Genomic DNA, 27,669 nt, shown 5'->3' with positions numbered 1-27,669 from the left:
CTTGGCATTTAAGACCATCTACAAACTCCTCTCAGTGTTTCATTACTTGCCTTCTCTTCACAGCTCTCATAAATACCTTGTACCACCAGCATAGGACTAATTTTGTCCCCTGAAAATTCTCTACAATTTTTTGTTCAGCTCCTTTGTTCACTGTATTCCCTGTGGATATTATCTATTCCATACCTTAATCCCTACACATCTATAGAAATATTACTTATCCATCCTTACCTAGTTCAGATCCATTGACCACATGTGCTTTTTGATTTTTCTCCCATGTTCCTATATGGTGGGTCCTAGGATACATCGAGTGCAAATTGACCCACTGGGACAAAAGTAAAGTAATACCCCACTTAGCCCTTCTTTAGGACTATAATAAGACAGAACCTTTAGATGCTAGCCAGCATCTTAGTTCTGTATCCTCTACCTACCCAATAACAACAGAAATTATTATTGTTAATAAAAAGAAAAGCTACCATTTAATAAGTTTTTGCCATCTATCGGCACTATGCAAGTGATTTCCATGTATTATCTCATTTAATACTTATGACAATCCATAAATTATGTATTCATATTCACATTACACCAATGAAAATATGTGGAGAGAGTAAGTGACTTTCCCAGTGTTACATGGTTAGTAAGTGGTACTTTGGGTTCATAAAATCAGAACTATCTTAATTCTAAAGCTTGTGGTCTTTCTATAAAATTATACTGGACTAAGTGATTTCTCCTGCTTCTGAGGTGCCTTTGTTGTAAAAAAATCAATGGGGATTAGGACAATATCCAGAGGAAGAAGTATGGAAGATTGATCTAAACTTTAAGGGAAAAGAGTCAAGCTGGTCTTTAAGGTTTTTATATTATCAAGACAATTCACCAAGATAACAAGAAAGATAGTGATAAAGAGCAGAGGAATCAATAGCACACAAAAAAACCGACATTTGGCTGAAAATATATTTGGATTTATATCTCTTGGGAACCTAAACAAGGCAATCAGCAGCAGATGGAGGGACAAATACAACAGAAACTAAAGGAAACAATATCTGGAATAACTGACAAGATGAAATCCCCAAATCTGAGAGCTGTCATCAGAGAACCATCTTCTCCACTAAATTCAATTAGCTCAGTTTTATAGCACTTTTCAACATTGAAGAACAGAAAAATAAGTTTTCCTTTATCACTGTTTCAAATTATATCATTTAATCTTTACTAATTTTATATTAATCTAGGAAATAGAAGAATTCTGAGAACTAAACCATGCAGAAATAGACTATTAACCCGACAGGCAGAGGGACCCAGCAGAGACTAGCAAAGCTTGTAAGTCATCACATTCCACCAGAAACATCCAGATGAAAAAGCGTGTCAACAATGTTGCTAAACAAGTGCTGGGACTACTGAACTCAGAAACACAGCAAGGTAAGCAACATGGGTATTTCTATTAGTACTGATATAATACTCTTGTTTCTCAATACTATAGGCAATTTGAAATAACATGTCAGTCTTGAGTCCTAGCCATTAAGTATAATAAAGTAACAAAACAATTTTGTCTAAGAAGATCCCATGGCATGTTCTTTTTTATTATTTCTCTGAAGACACCAGAGAAAATAGAAAAATGATAGCTTATATAACTGATTAAGTCAGAGAGGAAGATAAAGCAGTAAAGACATCAATTTTAGAAAGGATTAAGGATGAAATGACACCTGTGTGACTGTGTGTTGTTTGCAAAGATTGTTCAATTTCCATTTATGCTTTAACATTAATATAAGCACTCAGTAGCTGTAAAAGAATGAACGTGCAATCTAATACTAGTTAATGTATAGTGCTTATGTTCCTTTATAAGTTGTTACATTTAAATATCATTGGGAATTTACTGTGTGTCTCCAAATAGACTGTCCCTTTTGTGAGAGCAAGAAACATTGTCTACTATTTTTATAATATAATATAATATAATATAATACCAGGTCTTATATTAATTTTTGCTCCAAAAGATACATTAGAGCTGATAATCCAGCTAGGTCTTATTTTTGGGGAAACATGGTACTCTTTAGAAAAATTTACAGCAGAAAGTGTGATCATACAGTGATCAGCTTTTTAATTTTTTTTAATTAAAGGCCATGGTCTTGATTTAAATTAAAGAAGGAGGCTCAGAACTAGTTAGTAGCTGTTGTTTTCTCCTGAAAAGCTTCTGAGTTTACCTATATCCCACTCCCACACTCCCAAATAAATGAACCTTGGATGATAGCCAGACCTAATATAGATAGTGAGGAAAAGTGACAACAGAGATAAATGTAAAACCTCAGAGAGCACTAAATATTAAACATCAGAGGTTTAGACAGGGTCATGATTTTTCTTTCTTCCTTCCTTTTTTTAATTGTTATTATGGGAAAAGTTCAAACATACACAAAAGTGAAGATATTAATATAACAAACTCCCATGTACCCATAACACAGTTTCAACAGTTACAAAAACAAGGTCCATATCATTTCCTCTATAACCCTACTCCACTCTCGCTTCTGTTATAGATTACTTGGAAGCAAATCTCAGAGATAGCATCATCTCATTGTTAATATTTTCAGTATGCATTTCTACAAAGGCAAGAACTCTTCTTTTTGAAATTTAACTGTATGCTCCCCAAATCAATATTTAACAGAATCATCTTTGACTTTGAAACACATCCAATGTCCTCCTGTAAAAATTTGTTTTTGATGGCAATGTAAAAGTTTTTGGAATGCAATTTCCAACACATACCAAAAGTAATAAAAGTTTTTATTCCCGTTAATTATGTAACTTTTCTGTAAATTTTTCCTGAGGAAATAATCCAGATAATTGAAGGGGGGAAATAACTGTGTATTAAAATGTTCATTAGAATATTATGATAGTGAAACAATTGGGGATTTATTAAATTATGGTAAAGATATCTTATGGAACATTTTATATAACCAATAAAATGATTATGAAACTAGAAATATGGGTAAATGTTTAAGTAAATTAATGTGATATGAAAATTCTATTTACATTAAAACTTTGTGAAAATACTTATACATTCAAACAAACTTTGGAAAGGAACAACAACAAAAACACCAAGATATAGGTTTATGGGTGTTTTTCCTTCTACATTTTAAAGTGTTTATATGTTAGTGCTATTGACCTTATATTTTAAAATACTTTATCAAATCTTTTACTTTTAATTTCATGTTATAATTCTACCATCTACCAAAGCATATATCACATGTCACTTTATCCGTGAAGCTTCCACTAATCACCTCAATATTAATTTCTCTCTTTAAATTTCTATAGCACTTGACAGTCAATGCACTACTATTATTCACAAAAGTATTCTGAGGATTTTCTATTTGAATATTTGATAATCGATACATTTTCATTTTGTAAGGTGGTTCCTTTCCAGAAAAATTAAAACAACTGTATAGTATCACTAAATAAAACTTAACTTTTAGATACAATCATCAAAATATTTCTGCCCTTTCTAATATGCTCTCTAATCTTGAATGTTTACTTCTCAACTCAACAAAATTGACATGGATTCAGTAAGAATCCATCTGCAGCTAGTCTCCAAATTTGTTCACTTTATGAAACAGCAAAATGCATGTGATCTCCAAACTGTTTTAGCAACAGAACACTCATCAAATTTTACCCATCCACAGCCCAAATACAGCAACACAAGAAAGCACACTGTTGCTTCTGCATAGGCTGAGATGAAATAGGCGTGCCAGAGACCAATAGCTCCCCCTGCTGGCTAGAAATTCCCCATCAGGCTGCCCCACGGTTTTATAGACTCTATTTCAATAAGCCACTACAATAAAATACGCAAGTAACAGCACAAACTCTTCTGTACAGAAGTGAATGGTAACGTCCCAGGGTGAATTTTACACTGACAGGGAGTACTATCATGTGAAAGTAAATAATGTAAAAGTTCACATTTACCATACAAAACGTACAGGTAATCAGAACTAGATTAAGTAGACCACTTAGCTACCTGCTGGTGCCAATCTTGAAAAGTCATTTTTAAAGTTACTTTAACATGATATTTTAAAGATTGAATTTTAAAGTCAATATTTAAAATGTCATCCCTGAAAATTTAACAAGATAGAAAAAGAATATGGTCCAGAACTCCTTTTAGGTACAGTACTATACCAGGGCGGAGGGGCGGGGGGCAAAAAAAATGTATACAAGTGAACACTTTGGTCAGTGTTGCTCAAGCAGTAGTTCGCCGTAATCAGAAATGCCTGGACACTGATGGAACCACTCTGAGCACCTCTTGTAATTGCAGATGTCAAACGTGACTTGTATTCATCTTTTATTATTGCATATATTGAGTATTACAATTTTAATAGTTTTTCTTCTTAAAATGTATATCTTTTTGCAGCACCCTTTGTATACTGTTAGTAAGCTATCACTTAGGCATGCCTAAGCAACAACTAGGGTCATTAAGAAGGGTGACTCCAATTAATTGAAAGGCTTTCATTTTGCTGAGTGAAGTAAGCAATTTGAGAGTCAGAACTAAATTGTCATGGGCAATAGTGGAGACACTGGACATTACCAACAATGGTTTTCCAAGAGGTGTATAACCACTTGTCTAAATATCAAGCACATATTTAAGAGTAAAAAATTGAAAGAGTGCAAATCATTAACCCTCCTTGGATGACTGAATGCCTTCACATGGACGCAGTGTTAATATATATTAAAAGTGTGGGCTATTTAAAATTTGAATTTGCACAAATCAAGCACCACATCTATCTGTAGTTTCAAATGGCACAGTACTTTCAACTTGACATGTAATTTTAAATATCTTAACTTCTTAACTAGATTAGAAATACCATGAAAAAAGGACCATATCTTTTTCATTTTTGTGTGCTCTACAGAGCCTATCAAACTACCTTATACATTGTAAAATACTCACTACTCCATTAGATAAATTGTTACTGAATTATTAAATTGCTTCTGTCACCAGGCTCTTCAAATTTCACCTGTCCAAGAAATAATTCATTAGTTTCACCTTAAAACCCTACCTTTCCTCCACCTCATTCTCTAGCATTTATCTCACAGTTGGGATAGAAACAATCTTGAACTATATTCAGTACTGGTGCAGGTATGGTGGCAGGCCTGCTGAAGATATTTGCGTATGGAACCCTCCTAACACCCTTCCCCAAGGAAAAAAGAGCTAGGAAGGTAAGCCTGAGTCAGAAAATAAAAGTCCTTTTTCATTAGATATGAAAAATAATTCTGGGTACATCATGATGTCTCTTACTCAAACTTGTTATTGGCACAAAATTATAAATTGATGTCTGGATCATCTGGGTATAATAGTGTATTGCAACGGCTTGAGTACGTAAAGAAAGAAAATATTACTTTTGTAGTTTAAAAAGTACTGTGTCTTTGATTTCTGGTAAAATTGAATTTCTTTTCATCAATTAGGTACTATTTCTTCTTTTACTGTCTGTTCAGAGTTGTTTGCTCATTTAGCTGTTAGATTACTATTTTCCTTATTAATAACAAGTCTTTAAAAATTCATACTTCACTTTTCTTAAATTTTTCCCAATTTGTGTTTAGTTCTTTTTACATGGTCATTTTTGTTAGTCAAATTTTGATATGACTTTTTTTTCCATTGGTTTCCATATAGACATTTGAAAATGATCCATTTTCTTTTAGCTATTAGTTGATTTTTTTACATATATTACGCCGATAACATTTTAAATTAACTTTTAACCCCCCAATCTAGCTCATTATGCCAGGATCATTTATGGAATGATAATTTCAATTACCATCAATTTGAGATTCTACATTATATAGTACATCAAATGTATTGAAGGATCTGCTTGGGAGACTTTTGTTCCATGAGTCCATCTACTCTCTCACCTGCACAATAGTGGTTAATATTGTGTTTTTATAGTATTTTTATATTTGAGGAGGAAAAAGTCCCATCATTCCTTATCCTGAAAAAATAAGTAGCCTCACCTGTTCAGTCTTTCAGGCATATTTTATGATTAATTTGTCAAGCTGTATTAAAACAATAAATTAATTGGGAAGAAACTAATCACTTGGAAGCATGCAACCTCCCATCCAGGAGGAAGGCTCATTTATTATGCATTCAGATAATAGCATATGATGGCTGCTAGAAATACTTTCCACTTTTTCAAACTAAGAAAGACTCCTCTTACATAAATATCTAAATAGGGATGCAGTTGGTCATCTGAATTCAATCAGAAACAGTAGTTTTCATTTCATGGGAAGATCTGAAAAGTGGGAGCCAAAAAAAGGAAAAAAAAAAGTTTAATGGAAAATTCCTGGAAGAAAAAAGAGAAATCAAAGTCCAAATTTGTGGTTATCAAATTGCAGTTTGCAACCCAATGATGAATTTGGGGAATATTTAATAGACCCTCAACAAACGATTTCTTTATATGGAATTATTTTTCTAAGTACTGTCTTAGGGAAATTTGTGTCTGTTGGGTGGGTGTGCGTGCACTTGTGTATGTGTGTACTAGATCTGAATCAAAGGTAAAAATGAATTTCTGACTATGATAAAAGTTTATTCCACCAGCAGTACCAGTGCAGTTTTCTAAATTAAACGTCATAAATGATCATGTTCCTAATCCATTTTTTTAAAATGTTCCCCTCTCCATTCCCAAATTACATCTTTATGACTTGGAGGATAGATTATTTTCATGTTTACTTTCTTGAGAGAAAAACACCTTCACTCCTTCATTCCATGTTTCTCAAGTTCCCTATATCTAGGTTAAGAACATGGTCCTAAGATAGGGCCCAAGTTAATCAAGCTATTGCTTATTCATAGAGAGAATGTGCCAGATCCCACACAGATATAGAGAACTCCATTTTCTCTTTCTTTTCTCCCAAGGGTTTAAAGGAAAAATAAAAGTGCCAGGCACATTGCACGCCTACTCAACATAAGCATATTGAGTGACATTGTTCTTACTGGGCTCAAACTTTCACCCAAATAAACTCAGAAGAACATGCTTATTCCTTTTTTCTCTGCATGGTACTCTGAGCCAGAAGTATAAATTCAAAAGGCTCCTACCAGGCTTATTTTATTCATTCTATGGTACTCTTGCTAATCATTCCTTAATACTTCTGTGAAATGGCATTATCTTCTTTCCAAGGCTAATTCTAAATTATCTTAATGATGGCCAAGTGCAATACAGACCATTCTAAATAATTTCATTTATAAACTTTGCAAATAGAGAATCAGAGGCAGTCATGATTGCACTCGTACCATGCCCACTTTCTTAAGTGAGATTTTAATCCAAGGCATCTTGACTGTATACTCTCATCACAAGGATTTTTTTGTAAAGATTCTATTGTTATGTTCGCCTTTCAATGTCCCTCAGGTTTAGAGAACAAGTAATTTGCCTGTAAAGATATAGTGATTTAAATATTGTAAATTAAGTCACAAATTAATAAATATTGTAAGTTAATACAAACAAAATTATATAAAAATAGCCCTGTAAACTCAGAGATCTTAATATTCTTCTGGCCCTACTAATTTAACTCCAAATATCAGAGAAATAAATCTAGAAGTTCTTTGCAGTGTGGTGACCAGAAGTTTGAGAAATAAAGGAGCACTGGTTATCAAGAGCTCACCGTTTCAAACTGTGTTCTGTTTCAAATGTTATTAGACATTACTTGGAAATAATCACATTTATTTATTAATAATCAGATCCTTGATAAACACAAGTATTTCCCATCTATGACTTCCCGACTACAAAATGTAATAATGCCTTAATTAATGCATCAATAGGTTATATTCTGTTGCCCACATTTCCACACACTGACTCCACGTTTCATAAAAATAATTGTTATCAAGAACCCATTGAGTTTTCTGAGGAATTCCTTACATAGCACATTGCTATTTTGCTATTCATGAAGTAAAAGATTTCCTGGTCAAATCTAAGCAGACAGGAGATATTTTTCAAGATTGTTAGTGAAAATTTACCATTTTATTTTTCAGAGATCATATCTGAAATATGGCTCACAGTGACTTGCTCTACCCAGACAACCCAAGGAGGCGGGAAGAAGTAAACCATCTTCACCAACAGCTCCTTGACTGCTTGTCTGACAGCTTCTATGCCACCAATAAGTTGATTGGGGTTTTAAATACGCATTTGGGGTGCAGGCTGGCGTCCATTGAGATGAAAAGAGATGGCACCATCAAAGAAAACTGTGATATCATCATCCAAGCTGTGATGAAAATCCAAAAAGAATTGCAAAAGGTTGATGCAGCACTAAAAGATAAACTAGAGCCAACCCTTTATAGAAAACTTCAGGATATTAAGGAAAGGGAAACAGAGAAAATCGCAATTGTACAAAAGGTTATTTCAGTCATCCTGGGAGAAGCTACTTCTGCAGCCAGCGCAGTGGCTGTTAAACTCGTGAGCTCAAATGTCACAAGTGGCATAATTAACAAGTTGGTCACTGTGTTAGCTCAAATTAGTGCTTCCCTCCTTGGTAGTATAGGAGTTGCTGTCCTTGGCCTTGGCATAGATATGATCTTCCGTGCCATCCTGGGAGCAGTGGAGAAAACGCAGCTTCAAGCAGCCATCAAAAGTTATGAAAAGCATCTGGTGGAATTCAAGTCAGCCTCAGAAAAATATCATCATGCCATTACTGAGGTCACCAACACAGTGGAACACCAAATGAAATAAATAGCCACTTTATTTGCCACTGGAATATTTTCTCCTTCTCTCTCAATAACAGTGCTTTGTTTCTTTGATTAGGTTAATTTTCCATATGCTTCCAATGGAGACATAAGTACAGTAAACAAACTGAAAAGAGGAATTACAGATGCTAAAACTAGATGACTCTAGAGTTTTGCAGCAACAATGAATGCCTGGATCAGTTGGTGCTAGATCCTGTGAAATAGAAGATTATATCCGAGGATTCTTCTCACTCTGTTCTCTATCAGGTCAACACTAGCGTAAATGATATTAGAGAGCAGCAGGTGTAAGGGTTACCTTTTCCTTTTCTAATTCCCTGTCAAAATCCTTAAAATTTACATTGAATGCAGAAATTTTCATTTCTACTTCAGACATCATTTAGTTCTATAGGGACATACTTAGTAACTTCTGCCTGAACACAAACCACAGGCCTTCTAAAGGAATAGAAATACTACCAGAAATTTGACCATCAGTTTACATTCAACTTTCTGTAAACTGGAAGAGACTAAAATATGGCTTGTAACAATCTACTTCAACGATGAAAGGAGGCAATGGTTCTGGAAACTTCTAATTATACACTATAATTTGGATGGATTTTTAAACGACAAAATTTAAAACTAAAAAGATAAAGGTTTTGTTTCTATAATTGCAACCAACCTGACCAACTGTGGTGTGATGATTAAATATCCCTCAAGTGAATTTTTGAACACTCTGGAACATTTAAAACACAAACAAAGCAAATCCCAGCTACACATGCATAAAATGCATCTAGGATACAGGAGAGGAAGTAGCAACTTTTAAGAATTTTAGAGGAAAGTCATAATTTATTAATTTATGACTTTTCAGAAAAAAGAAATTTCATTTTCAATACTAGCAGAATGGAGAAAATTGTCATTGTATATAAAGCTTTAGGTGAACCATTCCATTACCTACTTTCAGAAAAATCTAGAGGCTATGGAGACCTAATGATTCAGTTGAATTTCTGCAGATGCACGTGTTTGTTTCCTAAATCCTGCACCAACTTTTAACTCCCATTGAGGCGCTCAGATTCTACTTGTAAGATTATTAATAAGCTGTTGATGCAAGAATGTGTTATAGTTGATTCTTGAAATTTGAAAATTTCAGCATATCTTAAAAATTAAAATATAGATGAAATACTTGAATTTTTCAAATGTAAGCATTTTCTTTCTATCATTATTTTTTAAAATTCGTTGCAAAACATCACAATTTAGTTCACCGGCAAAATTAAACTTTTTTATTACCTGATTTATAAGCTTTAAACTACAAGATCTTTTTATTGTTCTTTCTGGGACTCAAAAATTCAGTCTAAAATCAAATCAAGAATTTCCTAAGAGAAAGGTTAGTGTAGGTAAGGGACAAATGTACAGTTAAGTGCACATTCAAATATTCTGCTAAAAGTTACTACGTATCTCCATCAGTATTTTGTACTATTTATAATTGGTATTAAGAATTGGCCTATCGCTAACATTTTCCTATAAGGGATATTAAGATCAGAAATAAACAAGCGTGTCCTTTAAGAATAGAATTTTAAAATATAAAAAATTAAAAATAATAATAAAATAAAATATAAAAAATTTCCTTTAAGGTGAAAAGACAGGGGAGGTGTCATAGAGGAAAAGCGGATAGAAAAGGAAAGGACGAAGAACGGAGCTGAGGGAATAATCCCGTACGTACAGTGACATCATAGAGGATTTTTGGCTGGTGGAGACCAGAAGCCAATATAACCTCGCCCGTCGTAAATGTAAACCTGACAGCACATGTATCCCCACATTTCCTTTTCAAAGCACTAATCCTGTAGATTAGCAATCTGGCTCTGCAATATGGGCACTGATTTGCTCAGGTCTACAAATGTTGTGTGTGACTACAAACGACCGCACTTTCTGATGGTCATGACTCTAGCACAGCGCAAACACAGTAGCAACTATTATTCGGGAATTCGTTTTCAAACAGACACTCCCAAAAGATCGCACTAGCCTACGTCACGAAAAAAAAAAAACCAGAAAGTCATAGAACTAGCACAACTCCAGGAAGCCGAAAGAGTACAACACACCTCCTAGCTCATACTCGCCGGTCTAGCGCAGCGCAATAAACGCAACTCCCGGAAATTAGGTCAGAATGCCTCCTTTCCGAGAGCCGATCTCATAGCCGGGCGGCTTCTTTTTATTTCCATTGGTCTACGGAAGTGTCAATCAAGGTGCTGCGGAAGAGGGCGGGCTCTTAGTCCATAACCAACCAATACGGTACTGTATTGGAGCGGAAGAGACTCTGGTCCTGGAGTTCCTGGTTACTTTCTACGGTTCCAGGGCGGAGAAACCCTGAGTCCGTCGGCCTACAGGGATAGGAAGTGACGTAGGAATGGCGGAGGGGCGCGAGGTTTCAAGATGGCGGTTGCTGGATAGCTGACCGGGAGGCAGAGGTGAAGGCCCCTACCAAGTAAAAGAGGCCGAAAATCGTCCTCTGCCCGCTTCTGGTAGTCCTAGAGCCCAGCAGAAGTGTGAGTGTGCGGGATTGTGCCAATCGGATTCTTCGTCTTTTCCCGTTCCTTCGTGGGGCACGCGCGGTGGCCTCGGGGACACAAGGCCTCTCTGCCCCGTTTCTCCTCTCCGCGGTTGGGTCCCCCGGGTAGCCGACTGGAGGATCCCCGAGCCGGGGGCGGAGCGGCGACCAGCGCGGTTAGGCGGCGGAGCCCCGAGTCGGTGAGCGCCGCCGCCTGCCTGTGCACGTTGCCCGGTCGTAGACAGCATAGGTCTGATGTTTGTACTTGGAGTCAGGTTCAACCGTCGCTATGGTTTCGGCGGTTGCAGCTACTGTTGGCCTTTGGTGCATCTGGGCCCCGTCCCATTGGAGCTTCGGTGGTTGTCCAGAGGGCCCCCCACGGTTTTGTGGCCCGATTTCCCCGTCGCTTCTGTTTCAAGACGTAATAGTAGTTGGCGCAGACCAAGGCCCCAGTTTCCTCTGTGAAAATTTTCTGTAATTCGTATTCTGTGTCAGGTTGGGGAGGTGGGTCAAAACAAGAGCCCGAGGGTGATTGAGACAGGAAAGCAAAAAAGATGCGGGCCGACCAAGATAGGAGGGCTTGTATTTGTACCAATTTTGCTTGCTTCTGCCTCTCTTCTCCCCCACTCCCAGGTTTTATAAGAAGGAAATCCTGGCACAGGGTAAAGTCGTTGCCATTGGAACAACTTGGACGCATTTCGCAAAAGTCAAGGCAATTGAACACTTGCTGAAAGAGACATTAACTGATAACAAACTTGTCTGATAAGATCTTCATAAAGAAGGAAAGGTATAATTGTATGGTCTACTAAAAAGTTTACCTCGGGTTTTTATAACTTCCCTAGCAAAAGGTTTATCTTTGCGTTAAGCCAGCCCTGTGCATTGCTTCTGTACATCTAGGTTAACATAGTTTTGAAATTGCTCTTTTTCCGGGACCTCTCAGAGGCTTAATGACCCGCAAGGGAGCACATAATCTTGTTAACTGTCCTGTAATCCAGGCATAGAAATTTCCCTGCCTCGCTTTTTCCCACCTTAAAGTAATCTTCCTTAGGGTCCATCCTTCATTCTAAAGTATAAACAGGACTGCAAAACTCATTCTCCAGCGTATTTTTGAGATCTTGGTGCCAGGCAGGCTGTCAGTTTGGCTCGGATAAGCTCTAATAAACTCATACAAATTTTCTACAGGCTTGAACGTTCTTACTTTGATGCACCTTTTGGTAATTTTTTTTTTTTTAAATGAACAAGTGAACCATACAGATTGTCAACATGGGACGGAGGTCTACATCATCCACCAAGAGTGGGAAATTTATGAACCCCACAGACCAAGCCCGTAAGTATTCGTGAATGTGGAATGATGAAGAGGAGTGGTAAAAATTGCAAGCATTAAGAAATCTATTTCATGACATCCTAATTTCAAGATTAGCAGTGCTAGGAATTGGTTGTATAAAGTTATACAGTGTTCTTGTGGGCACGTGATTAAAACTTTAAAACATGCAAAAAAAATTGTGTGCATATTTCTAATTTGATTGACTTGGAATTGGTTTAAAACTTTCTTTTTGTATTTGGAATTTTGAATAAATTAGTTCTGCGAGTTCTTTTGTATTTTATGACATCTTTTTTCATCAGGTTCCTAGTTCTTCCTTAAGCTTAAAATTTCTCGAGACATTTTTGGTTGACAAAATTAGAAAGGTGCTACCAGCATCTACTAGGTAGAGGCCAGGGTGCTTCTGAATGTCCTACAGTGCAGGAGAGCCTCTCACAGTAAGAATTGTATTAACAAGAAGAAATGTAATAATATTCAAGGTTTGAAAGTTTTCTCTCTCTTTCTCTAGGAAAAGAAGCTCGGAAGAGAGAACTAAAGAAGGTATGATTTCAGATGCATCAAGTTAGCTATTAAGTGTCGTTTGGCACATTTTATCATTTGGGATTAGTGGATTTCCAAATAACATTTCCAGTTACTTGCCAGAACCATAAAATGCACTAAACCAAAGTACCATATAGCTGCTCCTTATTACAATGGGGTTATGTCCCAAAAACCCATTGTAAGCTGAATATATCTTAAGTGGAAAATGTGTTTAATACACGTAGCTTACCAAACATCATAGTTTAGCCTGGTATATCTTAAATGTGCTCAGAACACTGACATTAGCCTCCAGTTAGGCAAAATCATCTCTCTGTCACTGCCCAGCACCATGAGAGAATATCCTACTGCATGGCTAGACGAGGAAAAGATCAAATTTTGAAGTACAATTTCTACTGGATGCAAATGCCTTTGGCACCATGGTAAAGTAAAAAAAATCATAAGTCGAATATTGGAAAGTCTGGGACCTTTTGTACTTGGAAACAAAACTAACCTTGCTGATAAGCTCATGATGGGTTATTGTAACATTGTTTATTTGAATGTCTTTCCCAGTGAGTTAAATAACACTTTTGAAAGTAATTCTTTTTTTGTTAGTTATTAAAACATACTGCTTCGTTAAAAGCTACTGAATTAGTGGCTGTAAATAAATGTGATGCTAACTAGCTTTGTGCATTCATTTTCCTGGTTATGTAGCTATTGAGATGATGACAAAGTGCTTCCCCAGAATAAGAAAGGATTTACTTTTTAGTATCACGTTAAGAAAACTCAGATTTTTAATTGTTTTCAATTGTGTGTTCTTGTTACATTGTTTAGCAATAAATCCTGTAAAACTTGAATGTATACCTTTAGAATATAGCTGAAACCTGTTTTAAAAAACTGCAAATATTTTTTTTTAGTAATTGCTTTAGATCTCATAGATACTTGCCTCAGAAAGCACATCTAGTAAATAACATTTACCTTTTTGTCTAAAGTTGAAACATTTTTGAGAGTAAAAAATTACATAGCTATGTTTCTGGTTGAAACGAATGATCATATCAAGAAGTTCAACTTCAACTTAAATAGGTTTTTGAAGCAAATTGAAATAAAAACTCATGAGTGTCCAGCTTCTTGACATACTGCTCTTTTCTTTTTCTAAGAACAAAAAACAACGCATGATGGTACGAGCTGCAGTTTTGAAGATGAAGGATCCCAAACAGATTATCCGGGACATGGAGAAATTGGATGAAATGGGTAAGAATTTATAAAAAGGCTAGATTTTATCACAGGGATAACAGTCTGATACATGGGCAGGCAGGCATAAGAAAAAGAAAAGCATGATAGCCTTTGACACTTGAATTTAGTTTTAGTATCAAGAAGACAAAATGGTGGGGAGCTATTATAAACTGAAGGTCTCATCTAGAATAAGAGGATAGCCATTATTTAGCTAGAGCTAATTGTGATGGGGTAACGAAAGCTCACTTTGGCCAGCTCATTTTTTTGAGAGAAAACCGAAATCAGGTTTTTGAAATCACCTTGGGGTTTTGTTTGTCTTGTTTTGTTTTTTAATGTTGGCAGCTACCATGTAAATCTAAATAATAGGCACCATGAATATATGTTTCCCATGTTTTCCAATGAGAACCTAAAATGATACTTGACTACTTAGTAAGGATGTAGAAGATAGAAGAAATCATCAAATACTTAAAATCACATTTTATAAAATACTGGATTAGGATTTCCCCCTTTTCACCTTTTATAGAATAATTTTAATTCGGTCTCATCATAAGCATCTTCATTGTAACTGCTTTGTCAGAACTGGAATCATGAGGGAACTGCATGTTATCTTTCCTTGCATTTAAGGTTGATTGACAATCATCTGTGATACTGCCACTGGAAATTTTATGCCAACCCACAAATACCTATTTCTTAATATTAGAATGTGGGATTTTTAATTTTGGGGTTTTTTTTATAGAAGTTTTCAAACATGCAAAAATAGAAGTCTCCTTAATCCTATGTGCTTTTCAGCTATCAAATTTTTGCCAATTCTGTCTTCTGCCTCCTACCATTTTTTTTATTTAACATATTAAAGTATCTTTACAAGTTTTGTTTACAAAGGTACCAAAACAGTTTTAGTAGTTTGCCCAAAACCATAAGTGAAAAAGTTAACAGTGAATCTCCTCAATGATGTATTAATTGGGGTTCCAAAACATCCAGTTATGTGGGGTTACGGTATAAATAGTAACTGAAATAATGTGGCAGTCTGTGCAGCTCGCCTGGCAAGAGTTCTGGGTCAGGCTACATGATGCCAAATCTTTCCCAGTTCAGCTGTAACTGATCCACTTGTTGCCTCTGGTATAAATTTCAGTAAGGACAATTGCTGTTCCTGGAGTATTAGGATGTTACCTATTAAATGACCCTAAACTGATTTATGTGATTTTTGTATTGATGTAGAAATACCCCTGGTCATACACAGAACATGAAAGAATTCACGAGATTCAGAAAAGGAGGAAAGCAAGAAAAGGTTATTAAAAGTTGGGCAGGAAGGTTGCCGTGGCAATGCCTAGAGAAGAGGAGTGTGCCCAGACAGAAGGGTAGAAGTCAGAAGGCAGAGTCTGCTGGGGGCAGAGTCTAGAGTAAACAGCTACAGCGGGTTTGTGTGCTGGGTTGTATATTTTTCTATGTAGGATGTAGGGTGCTTATCAGCTTGCAGGGGGCTTTTTCCGGGAACCGTTCTGTTCCCATCTATGATACTATGATGGGTATTTGTTAGCTTGTAGGGGGTTGCCATGGCAGTTAGCCTCGCCTAGGAACCGTTCTGTTCCCATCTATGATGGGTATAAGGCGCTTGTCAGCTTACAGGTACAGTGCTAGCCAGGGGATTCAGAGCCAAGCGATTAATTTTTAAGCTCCTTCCTCCTAACTCATAAACTCGCTCCTGTTAACTCTGCCTGTCTTATCCTCCTAGCTCACAAGCTTCCTCCTGTTAACTCTGTCTCATCAGTTTTAAAAGGAGATAATAATAGTAACCGAAGCTTCTGAAGCTTGTTGATCTCTTACCTTGCTGTGTACCAATTTTGTTTTTAAATGTTCTCATTTAATCCTCACAACTTTTGGGGAGTAGGTGTACTGTCCCTGTTTTACAGAGGAGGAAATTTAACACAGGGATTATCTACCTTTTCTCAAGGTCACACTGTTAAGAAGTAGCAAAGCGGGGATTAAAACTGAGGCATTCAATAGTTTTCTTAATCACACTAAGGAATACTGTGGTATATAAGACTGTACCTTCTGGTTTTGAATAACTATGCTAGCTAATAGGATTTAGAGAAGAAAATGATTAGATTTGTTATTCTTTAAGAAAAAGGAGAGCGGCGGCGGATGGCTCAGTGGTTAGAGCGCAGTGCTCATAACATCAAGGTCATCAGTTCATTTCCCACATGGGCCAGTGAACTGCTCTTTCCACAATTAGTTTGAAAACAATGACTTGACCTGGAGCTGAGCTGTGCCTTCCACAACTAGATTGAAAACGACTTGACATGGAGCTGATTGGTCCTGGAAAAACACACTGTTCCTTAATATTCCCCAAAATAATTTTTTTAAAAGGAAAAGGGAGAAAGTAACATTGTTTATCAGCACTCTAATTACAATTTATAAAACTCAGTACAGGGGCAGCGGATTAGCTCAGATTAGCTCAGTTGGTTAAAGCACAGTTCTCTTAACAACAAGGTTGCCAGTTTGATCCCCACATGGGCCACTGTGAGCTGTGCCCTCCACAACTAGATTGAAACAACTACTTGGAACTGATGGGTCCTAGAAAAACACAAATAAATAAAAGTTTTTTAAAAAACTCAGTACAAACTGAGTTTAAGCAGAAAAAAAATGCATTGAGTCCCATAATTGAGAAATCCCAGAGGGAATCTGACCTTGAAAATGCAGACAGATATCATTATCAAGACTGTCCATTTATCTATCTGTCTGGCCTTTATCTGTTAGCTTTATTCACCATATTGTTAATGAACTTCTTGGGATGGGAGGTGGAATATGTGTGTGGAATTACCGTGTTTCCCCGAAAATAAGACCTAGCCGGACCATCAGCTGTAATGCGTCTTTTGGAGCAAAAATTAATATAAGACCCGGTATTATGTTGTACCCAGTCTTATGTTAAAATAAGACCGAGTCTTATATTAATTTTTGCTCCAAAAGATGCATTAGAGCTGATGGTCCGGCTAGGTCTTATTTTCGGGGAAACACGGTAGTGGTAGTTGGGCTACAAGGCCACTGAAAGCTCAAGGTTTATTTCATCCTTGCTTGTGAGAGCGTCTCTCTCACACATCTGTGTTAAAAAAATCAGAGAAGGATCTGGTCCCAATTTGTATCATATACCATGTGATCTCTGAATCAGTCACTGGCAAGAGGGATAGAGGAGCAGGTATGATTGACACAGGAGGTCTGGGAGTCTTGTGCTGATTTCTCTTGGGACAGAAGACCAGAAATTAAGCCCCATGTTGAACACATGAGAAGAAAAAGGCTTATATGGTAGCGAGACAACACCATTCTGTTATAAAAGTAATATGAGCCAGACACCACTAGATATTTTACTTATGATCCCATTTAATCATCAGATCTCTGTTATGAAGTAGCTGATGTCCCCGTTTCCCAGATAAAGAAGTTAAACATGAGAATTCAAGTAAAGTGTCCAGGATCTCCGAATTGAATGACAGAGCCAGCGTAGTATGTAAACCCAGGTCTGTCTGGCTGAAACTTCACTATATCAGGTTGTTAGCATAGAGGAGTGAAAATGAATTTCTATTACAATGATAATGAACATCAGTTACTTAAGTGACATTTCTTAGAAGAGATAGTAAAATTCATGGCCATGTTAAAAAGGTGGAATTTTAATAAATATTTCAGTTCTTTTGAAATTGAAGAGTATATCTGGTGTCGAACTCCCTTTTAAAAATCTTAGCATATAAGGAGATTTTTATTAAATGACAGTCTTGATACCTAAATGAAGTGACCTTTTAATGTTTAATTCCATAATCTGCTCTCTTCTCTCAGAGTTTAACCCAGTGCAACAGCCACAGTTAAATGAGAAGGTGCTGAAAGACAAGCGTAAAAAGCTGCGTGAAACCTTTGAACGTATTCTACGACTCTATGAAAAAGAGAATCCAGATATTTACAAAGAATTGAGAAAGCTAGAAGTAGAATATGAACAGAAGAGGGCTCAACTTAGCCAATATTTTGATGCTGTCAAGGTACTCAAGTTTCTTTTGAGAGAAACTGAAATGTCAGATTTGTTCTTAAAAATTGTTAGTGGAGAAATTGATCATGTTGAACCTCTTGGAAATTTCTTGTCAGATTAAACATATACAAGAGAAATTAATCCATCTGCCAACGTAATCATAGCCAAAAACTGGAAACATCCAAGGTGCTTTTAAATCTCAAAAACATACTGAGCTTCTTTTGTAGTTATGATTCCATTTGTATGAAATTCTAAAACAAGCAATTCTAATCTATGGAAGGAAAAATTGGTAACAGTCCTTGCCTTGGGACAGTGTTAGGGATTGACTGGGAGGGAGTATGATATATGTGCATTTATCAAAACTCATTGGATTTTCACATTTCCTTATAAATTTTTCCTCAAAATGAAATGTAAAAAAAACAAGTGCTATAATTTTTGTTAAGTGGGCAGTATGGGTCCCATTTTATAGAAAAGGAAACTAAGGTAACTTGCTCAGTCATACAGCTAATCTGTGGCAGAAATAATTTTAGAGTCCAAGCTCTGCCATTGAATATACACTATTTTGAAGTTAATTGATACCTGTCATCCGGAATATTAAATAGGATGGCTTTGGAGCTAGATATTTTAATAGTTGGACTTCTCTGAACAGCAGCTATTTCAAACCATAACCAAAAAGTATTAGTTGATAACAGGGTGAGGAACACAGCTGGGTTTTAGATTTTTTAGAGGAGATAAAGATTTTTTTCAATTCGTTGATAGACTAGAAATTTTGATGAGGCTTGCTGTTCTTGTTTTTTTTGTGATATTTATGCTAGGTGGAAAGCGGATCCAGATTATGAAATAGCTAACATTGAATTTTTGTGTTGAGTGTGTGAATTTCTCTTATCCTCCTATTGAAAGATTCCATTCCCTGTGTTTCAGAATGCTCAGCATGTGGAAGTGGAGAGCATTCCTTTGCCAGACATGCCACACGCTCCTTCCAACATCCTGATCCAGGACATTCCCCTTCCTGGTGCCCAGCCACCGTCCATCCTTAAGAAGACCTCAGCCTATGGGTAAGGAAATGGTAGCAAAATCAAATAGCATGTAGGAGAAGCACGTCTTGACTGTCCAGTGCCAAAATTAATGTAATGGGAAATAAAAGACAATGTGAATGTAAGCAGTGCCTCATTTGAAGTAAATATGAAATGAGAGATTCCTTGAAAATTATTTAGAAGAACAAGTAAAGACCTCATCACTGTTAACGTGATTACTGTGAAACTTTCTTGACAGACCTCCAACTCGGGCAGTTTCTATCCTTCCTCTTCTTGGACATGGCGTTCCACGTTTGCCCCCTGGCAGGAAACCTCCCGGCCCTCCTCCCGGTCCACCTCCCCCTCAAGTCCTTCAAATGTATGGCCGTAAAGTGGGTTTTGCCCTAGATCTTCCCCCTCGTCGGCGAGACGAAGACATGTTATATAGTCCTGAACTTGGTAAGGAGTGACTGTTCATTTTGCTCTTATAACCTTTCCACTGTCATTTTTTATTCGGGCCCTGTTTAACATCCTGTTCACCCCCCTCAGAACTTGGGATGTAAATGGTACCATGTACATACTAAAGACTGATACATCATAGGATCTACCCAAGTAAAAGCATCCTACATAATGAAGTATAAAATGTTTGTTGTGTTTTAAATTATGCTTTTCTTAGAGATGTCACTCTCTTACTACCAATTCCCTAAGACTTGGACGCCTGTTTCCCTTTCAGCTTTATTATCATCAGACTAGAGTATTATGTACAGTCACACTGATTGTGTATGTATGTGTATACAACTTTCTAGGCAGTTTGTTTTCTAGTTTGAATATTTTAAACTGCTGCCAAATGAAAATACTGTCAGACTATGTGAATAGCTGAGCTCATATACAGAAATTTTTAAAACAAATTATTGTAAGTTACATAGCATAATTTTCTGTGTTTTGGCGTACCATGTCATAGAGAATCTAGTCAATCATAACTGTTCCCTGCCCCCTTTTAAGCTCAACGGAGTCATGATGATGACGTTTCCAGCACCAGTGAAGATGACGGCTATCCTGAGGATATGGATCAAGATAAGCATGATGACAGTACTGACGACAGCGACACTGACAGATCAGATGGAGAAAGTGAAGGGGATGAATTTGTGCACCGTGATGATAATGAAAGAGAAAACAATGAAGAAAAAAAGTCAGGTACGTACAGATGAAAGTTCTGTGGTATTGATTATTAATTAGCACACAGCCAAAGTTCCTGATTTATTAACGCATCTCTGAAAGTAATTGTGTTGTGAGCTTGAAAAGAGGGATCATAGCTGTATTCATCTTTATATCTCAGCAGAGTCAAAGTTCTTGACGCATAGTAAGTATTCAATGGATGTAAAGAAAAAAGCAGTGTTTGTAATAAAAATGTCTGATGTTAACTTTTGGGGAAAAAGATAATAGCTCTTCAACAGCATGAAGATGTACTCTCATGGGTGTGTATAGGAAAGAAAGAACAACCGAACAACCACATAACTATTGAGAAAACCATATTCATGTTGTTTTTTAATCATTCTATTTAAATATCTACATTTGAACCTCTTTAAATTTTATGTGTCCGTGGTATATTATAAGAACCAGAACCATAATATAATTGAGGCATGCTTGTAAGTGGAGTCATCACTAATGGTAGCATAATATATTCATGATGTGCATTACATGTTTACTATAAATTTAGACTGAGTTACATATACTTTTAAAAAGTAGTTATGACATTCATCAAGAATTTTAAGCATTGTTACAGGTACTGAGCAATATGAAAATGTATACTCTGTCACGCCTCAATAGTGTTGGCTTCCTTTGGGATTGGTTTTATAGCCTACAACACAGTATATATGTGTTAGTAATACTACTAATGTTAGTATTTGTAATGGTGATAATTTTTCACCTATTTCTTAAGGGTTTGGTTATAAATTAGAAAGTTAGTTTAAAAGGGTAGCTAAGGAGAGCTTGTAATGAAAAATTACAGAGGGCCCTTACACAGGAGCTAGCACTGGAAAGTAGGAAGCCATTAGAGCCACAGCAGCTCCATTTCTTCTGGGACTGTGTGGTCTTTGCCTCATTTTTCTCTTTCTGCCAACTGGTTTTTCTTAACATGTACTCATCACTGCACACTTGCTTAAAATGGCTGTCCTGATTGAACATTCATTCAGCTAATATTTATTGAGTTTTTACTACATGCAGGGCATGTTTGTAGATACTAAGGCTGTGAACAAAACTAAAGCCCTTCCCTTGTGGAATTCCTGTCCTCTTGTAAATGTTTACCAACTAAGAATGCTCCTAACGTTTCACCGTTTAGCATGATATTTAAAAGTGTCTAGAGGATAGCCTTTGTCAGGTTAAGAAGTTCCCTTCTAGTCCTAGTTTATTAAAAGCTTTTATCATATGTAAATACTTTTTAAACATCTATTGGGATATTATAGTTTTTGTTTAAGTTGTTTATTATAATGGATTGCATTGATAGTTTTTCTAATGTTAAACCATCTTGCATTTCTGGGACCAACCTTAGGTGATTGTGGTTCTTTTTTTTTTTTTTTTGAACACTGTCTCTTCAAGTTTGTATTTTATGTTGGCCAGTAGATTAGTTTTGGTACCAGTGTTATGCTAGCTTCATGAGTTCTGGATAGCATTCCATCTCCTCCTGTGCCCTTTGTAGGAAATTTCTGTAACTTAATGTTTGGCTGAATTTCCTTGTAAAATTATTTCAGCCAGATGAGTAGATATTTGACTTCCATTTCATTTTCGTGTATTCTGGTCTTACCACTTTTTTGGCCAATTTTAGTAACTTAATATTTTTCTAGAAAATTGTTTTTATCTGAGTGCTCAATTTTATTGGCATAAAGATGTTATTAGTAGTCTTGAAGCTTTTTTTAAATTTGTAACTTTTCAATCAGTACAACATATATTTACCACCAATTGGTACGCTACTGTCTTTAATATGACTCTGCGCTTATTTTCTGCCAAGTTTTACAGGAAATTTACAGGCAACAATCATGTCTAGTAATTTATAGTATTTGTTTTACAGTAAGCATTTAATGAATTTTGTTGATGGTAATCCACCCCTCTCTTTCTCCCTCCTCTGGCCTCTTAGGTCTGAGTGTACGATTTGCAGATATGCCTGGGAAATCAAGGAAAAAAAAGAAAAACATGAAGGAGCTGACTCCTCTTCAAGCTATGATGCTGCGAATGGCAGGTAAGACAGGGAAAGAATAGTGAAGCAGCTTTTGGTACTCCTCATGCCAATGTCTTTACATACATTTTCCCCATTTACTATCCCAGCAACCCTGAAGTAAGTAACAAATCCTTGTTTTATAAAAGGTAAGGTTTGAAGACATTATGGTAAGCTGCCCAAAGTTGCACAGCTACTAAGTGGTTGAACTGGCATTTAAATCCAGGTCTGTCTTCTAAAGCCTGGGCTCATTCACTATGCTACACTAGCATAGATCAGTGGAATATTATTTGATTCTTCCATATCTTAAGTATTTTATTGAAGAAGACTATTTGGTTGTTAATTTTAAGAAAGCATTTATTGAGCATGTATCTTCAGGCATCATTCTTTTACAGGCTGTAAAATATTAATCAACTCCATTTACATGGTGTAAAATTACTTTCAGGTCAAGAAATCCCTGAGGAAGGACGGGAAGTAGAGGAGTTTTCAGAGGACGATGATGAAGACGATTCTGATGATTCTGAAGCAGAAAAGCAGTCACAAAAACAGCATAAAGAGGAATCTCTTTCTGATGGTACATCTGCTTCACAGCAACAAGGTCCCCCACAGTCTGTTCCTCCTTCTCAGATACAAGCACCTCCCATGCCAGGACCACCTCCTCTTGGACCACCTCCTGCTCCACCTTTACGGCCACCTGGACCACCTACAGGCCTTCCTCCTGGACCACCTCCAGGTAAGCATCTACATATTATGGATAAATAATTAAGTCTAACCACATTCTGTGTGGTTACAATGAAGTCATTCCAAAAATACATATCATTAGTATAGATGTTTTCTTGTTTCCTCCTACTGCAGTTCCCTAAGAAATCAAGGATTCTCAAAGGATAAGTGCAACTGGTTTATTCTTACAGCACCATTTGCAACTCATAATACTTCTGACAGCCATGTTTCTCTCCCAAGATCTTCCTTTTTCAGCATTCTTTAGTTCTGATTCTAGCAGGCAGAAACTGGAGTATGTAACCAAGAGTTTCTTTAATACTATATTTTATATGACAAGTTTGATATCATAAACTTAAATTGGGAGGCAGTGGGATTAGGATACAGTAAATACTGTCTCCTATCCTTTGGTCTGGGGATTATTAGATGTCAGTGTAATCTTTACAGTAATTAGAGACAAAAACGGTCGGTATTAATCAAGTGTTGAGCTTAAAAGTATAAAAAGTTCATTTACAGTCTGAAGGAACATATAGAACTTCTTGGCTCTTTATTTTATTCCTTCTACATTCAGCCAACTAAGTTTTCTTCAGTTGAGTTCATCCTTTTCCTACTGGTGCAAAGCAAAATGACCTATTTTATGTCATTCTCAGTGGTCCTTTATCTTAATGAATTTCAGGAGATCATTAAAGCACTTCACTTTGTAGTCCATTTACAGCTCATGTTGGCACCATTTAAGAATTCTTACCATCTTTGTATGTTTCCAGCCCAAGAGAGCTGTGACTGAGTATCCTTTTTGTCAGTGCTGTGGAAAAAGAAATGATCCGTAAGAAGTTTAATACCCTATCTCTGGTGCTCAGATACTTGTTGTGTGAATTCTGCTTCCACACGTTTCAATCAGTTTTTAAAGTTATATAACTTCAGGTTAAAGTGATAAATCAAGCCACAACTGAGTTAGCCTTTATTTTTACCACATTACTACTTCATATCTATTTGTTTGATATTAATTTATCATTTTTCTCTTTTCAGGAGCTCCTCCATTCCTGAGACCACCTGGAATGCCAGGACTCCGAGGGCCTTTACCCCGACTTTTACCTCCCGGCCCACCGCCAGGCCGACCTCCTGGGCCTCCCCCAGGCCCCCCTCCAGGCCTGCCTCCTGGCCCTCCTCCCCGGGGACCCCCACCAAGGCTACCTCCCCCTGCACCACCAGGTAAAGCTTTCAATTGCTATAACGAACGTTTGTCTACTATATATATTCCATTGGCTCTAAGACATGTTTTCACAATTCAATATCCTAAAATGAAGGGATGTCTTAAAGTGGTGTTTTCAAAATGTTATTGGCCTGGATTGAACTTGAGTTCTTTTATAGAGTATTTGCGTTGATTCTGCCTCCCAATCGAGGGCTTTTTCCCAGGCAGAGATCATTTGGATTAAATTCTCCATTTGAGATTTTATTTTTTTAGGTGTTCACTTATATTTGGCAAGTCATTCCATACATCTCCATAAGTGCCAGCTTAAAATTTAAAATCACAAGGGAGATGTTTTTTTCTCTCTCTCTCTACCCAGTATCAATGCTAGATAAGCAATTGATACTGGGTAGAGAGAGAGAGGAAATTTCCTTGTGGTCTTGTTATGTGTGCCAGTATATTTCTGGTTTACTACATAAACTGTCCCAGTTTAATGAGAAGGTCTTTTAAGCTCCCCAGCTTGGACATTTTTTTTCTCCCTTTTAGTTGTATATTAAATATTTATGAGTTCATATAAGCAGTAGCATCTTAGATTTGATGAAATTTGGTATTTTTATCTTCAGTCTTACAAGTGACATTTGAAGAAACACCTGCAATTCTAGGTAAAATGATGATATGTCTGAACCATCAATGGGACATGAATTCTTTTCCAGGAATGGTGACAGATTGTGATTAGTTACAGTCTCTTACTCCCCACTCCTGGAGTTACCATTTGGGGGGCAGGGGTGGAAATCATTAAATAGTGCATAGGAACCAAACCCCCAGTCTTGGCCGTGATAGCATCTGCACTACACAGCTAGTAGACTCGTGGGCTGTCAGATTTGAAATTCGACCATTTTGAAATCATATTTCACACCAGTTGTTTTTTTTTTCAATTTTAAAGTAGTACGTTATTTAAGAGGAAGAAAACATTCCTAGTATAAGTACAAAATACAGACTGAAAGTAAATATTGTTTTGTAGTAAAATATTATTTACTATCAGAATATATTCCTGAGTTTCAAATAGCAACCAGCCATTATTTCAGCTTATTTTATGTAAATAGTCCATTTTTAAAAACGTGTCGATCTGTTTTTAACATCCTTAATCGCAGTTACATTGTATTAGTTCCTGTGGTGTTCCTCAGCCTGTTTTCTCTTTCACTTAGGTATCCCCCCACCTCGTCCTGGCATGATGCGCCCACCTTTGGTGCCTCCACTTGGACCTGCCCCACCTGGGCTTTTCCCACCGGCTCCTTTGCCAAACCCTGGAGTTTTAAGTGCTCCACCCAACCTGATTCAGCGACCCAAGGCCGATGACACGAGCGCAGCCACCATTGAGAAGAAAGCCACAGCAACCATCAGTGCCAAGCCACAGATCACCAATCCCAAGGCAGAGATTACTCGATTCGTGCCCACCGCACTGAGGGTCCGTCGGGAGAATAAAGGGGCTTCTGCTGCTCCCCAAAGAAAGTCAGAGGATGATTCTGCTGTGCCTCTTGCCAAAGCAGCCCCCAAATCTGGTCCATCTGTTCCCGTCTCAGTACAAACTAAGGATGATGTGTATGAAGCTTTCATGAAAGAGATGGAAGGGTTACTGTGACAACTTTTGATGCCTGAACACACTTCTATTCATGTCGTTGGTGCGTGGAAAAAGAGGCTCTTAGGAAACTTAGGCAAAAGAGCTACTTTCACTGGCAGGGTATTTTTTAATTTCAGTTAAGGGAATATCTTAAAGTTTAGCCTTGTTCAGAATTCATTGTATATGAGAGGGTATTTCACTGAGAATAAATTGGTTACTGAAGCAGTGCTGCTAATATCTATTCCCTTTCATACCACCATTTTCATCCCATTTCTTCCCCTCTCCGTTTGGAAACTTGTGATCAGGGCGATCTTTGTTACTTATTTCTTTTGATTCTCTTCTTGTGTGCTGTGGGCACTGGAGTAGAGATTTTGGGGGGGGAAAAACAGTTTATTTCACCTCCATCTTGTCTTTTGTGTTTGCATTATTTTTAATATTGTAAATATTTTGTAATATTGTAGTGAAATGGATCACAATGTCATTTCCTAATACAAAATGAGATGTGAGGGAAGACAATGTACAATTGTTGATTAAAATTATTTCCCACTGACCTAAACTTTGAGTGTTTGGTGGAATAAATAAATAAATGTTCTACACCAAGATCCTCTGTGTTCCTGATCATGTATAAACATGGTATCTATTTTAGGGTCAAAAAAGAAGCAAGTATTTAAAACTTTGGTTTTAAGGAACTACATTTAAGGTACAAATTGAGAATCTTGCTGAAAATGTGGTTAAAACTAAGGCTTACATTTAAGGAATAAAGAGAAATAATTCTTTTCCTTTAGTGTTATATTGACTTCAGAGGGTAGTTTACTTTTTCTTTTTTGAATTTGTTGGTTTTACAAGCTTTTCGTTTTAAAAGCACATCAAATGAATAAAAATGCCTAACGCTGTTAATTTGCATTGATACTTTCTTTACAAAGTGCTTTAATAACTAATTCATCTACCCAGTAATCTTGGGGATGACATATTTTCCCCATGTTATAGACGAGAGTATTGAAGCTAAAGGACTTACGTGGTTTATCCAGTGACCCAACAGTGTATTTCATACACAAAGACACACCCACACAATGAGACAATACATGTTGCTAAGCTTTTTTATTATGAGAGGGATTATTATGAATTTGTACCAACTGGGCAGTTCACCAAGTTTACTATTTGGAGTGCTCAAAAGGCTGCTGAACTTTTCGCTAGCAATTCATAGCTCTTGCATCACAGCTGTGAGGGGTTTTAGCCAGTAAACGACTGTATTGGAACACCTTCCCTACTCACCTGACCTGCCCCCAATGACTTCCTTTACCTGGAAATATGGAAAGGGAGACGTTTTGATGACATTTAGGACATCAAGGGTAATATGACAACTGATGGCCATTCCAGAAAGTTCCAACATTGCATTGCAGGGTGGACTAGGTGGTGGCATTGGTGCATAGCTTCCCAAGGGGAATACTTCACAGGTGACCGTAGTGATCTTCAGCAATGAGGTACAAATTCATAATAATCCCTCTCATAATAAAAAAGCTTAGCAACATCGTTGCAACTGTAGGTCAGTTGGTGAATTGAATCTGATGGTTCAAATGCAAGAATGGAACACAAATACATCATAAATCAATATTTAATCTCAGTATAAACTATTACTCCTCAGTATTTGGTCTGCAA

At 36.9% G+C, this 27,669-nt stretch overlaps 2 protein-coding genes across 7 annotated transcripts; both read left to right on the top strand.

Moving 5' to 3' along the window:
- The first annotated feature begins 1,341 nt into the window (after nucleotides 1-1,341).
- Nucleotides 1,342-10,231, top strand: SMCO3 (single-pass membrane protein with coiled-coil domains 3). Its single transcript, XM_081060238.1, has 2 exons — nucleotides 1,342-1,410; nucleotides 7,976-10,231. Exon 2 carries the CDS (start codon nucleotides 7,992-7,994, stop codon nucleotides 8,667-8,669), a length of 678 nt encoding a protein of 225 aa, XP_080916364.1. The 5' UTR covers nucleotides 1,342-1,410; nucleotides 7,976-7,991; the 3' UTR covers nucleotides 8,670-10,231.
- Nucleotides 10,232-10,997: 766 nt separating this feature from the next.
- On the top strand, nucleotides 10,998-26,909 carry WBP11 (WW domain binding protein 11). 6 transcript variants are annotated; one of them, XM_081059177.1, is made up of 13 exons: nucleotides 10,998-11,118; nucleotides 11,832-11,985; nucleotides 12,441-12,525; nucleotides 13,028-13,059; nucleotides 14,193-14,286; nucleotides 18,088-18,284; nucleotides 19,193-19,326; nucleotides 19,544-19,743; nucleotides 20,287-20,478; nucleotides 22,415-22,516; nucleotides 22,938-23,225; nucleotides 24,236-24,418; nucleotides 25,601-26,903. In XM_081059177.1, the coding sequence occupies exons 3-13, from the start codon at nucleotides 12,462-12,464 to the stop codon at nucleotides 26,032-26,034; spliced, it is 1,920 nt and encodes a 639-aa protein (XP_080915303.1). In that variant the 5' UTR covers nucleotides 10,998-11,118; nucleotides 11,832-11,985; nucleotides 12,441-12,461; the 3' UTR covers nucleotides 26,035-26,903. The 6 variants fall into 6 exon arrangements, with proteins under 6 accessions (XP_080915303.1, XP_080915299.1, XP_080915301.1 ...); XM_081059173.1 differs by having other exon boundaries at nucleotides 11,029-11,398; nucleotides 12,381-12,525; XM_081059175.1 differs by having other exon boundaries at nucleotides 11,042-11,118; nucleotides 12,381-12,525.
- The last annotated feature ends 760 nt before the right edge of the window (nucleotides 26,910-27,669 follow it).

The sequence above is a fragment of the Rhinolophus hipposideros genome, assembly GCF_964194185.1.
Source record: "Rhinolophus hipposideros genome assembly, chromosome: 9".
NCBI classification, from domain to species: domain Eukaryota; kingdom Metazoa; phylum Chordata; class Mammalia; order Chiroptera; family Rhinolophidae; genus Rhinolophus; species Rhinolophus hipposideros.
Note: the sequence above shows the minus strand (reverse complement) of the source record. Positions and strands in the feature narration are given on the sequence as shown.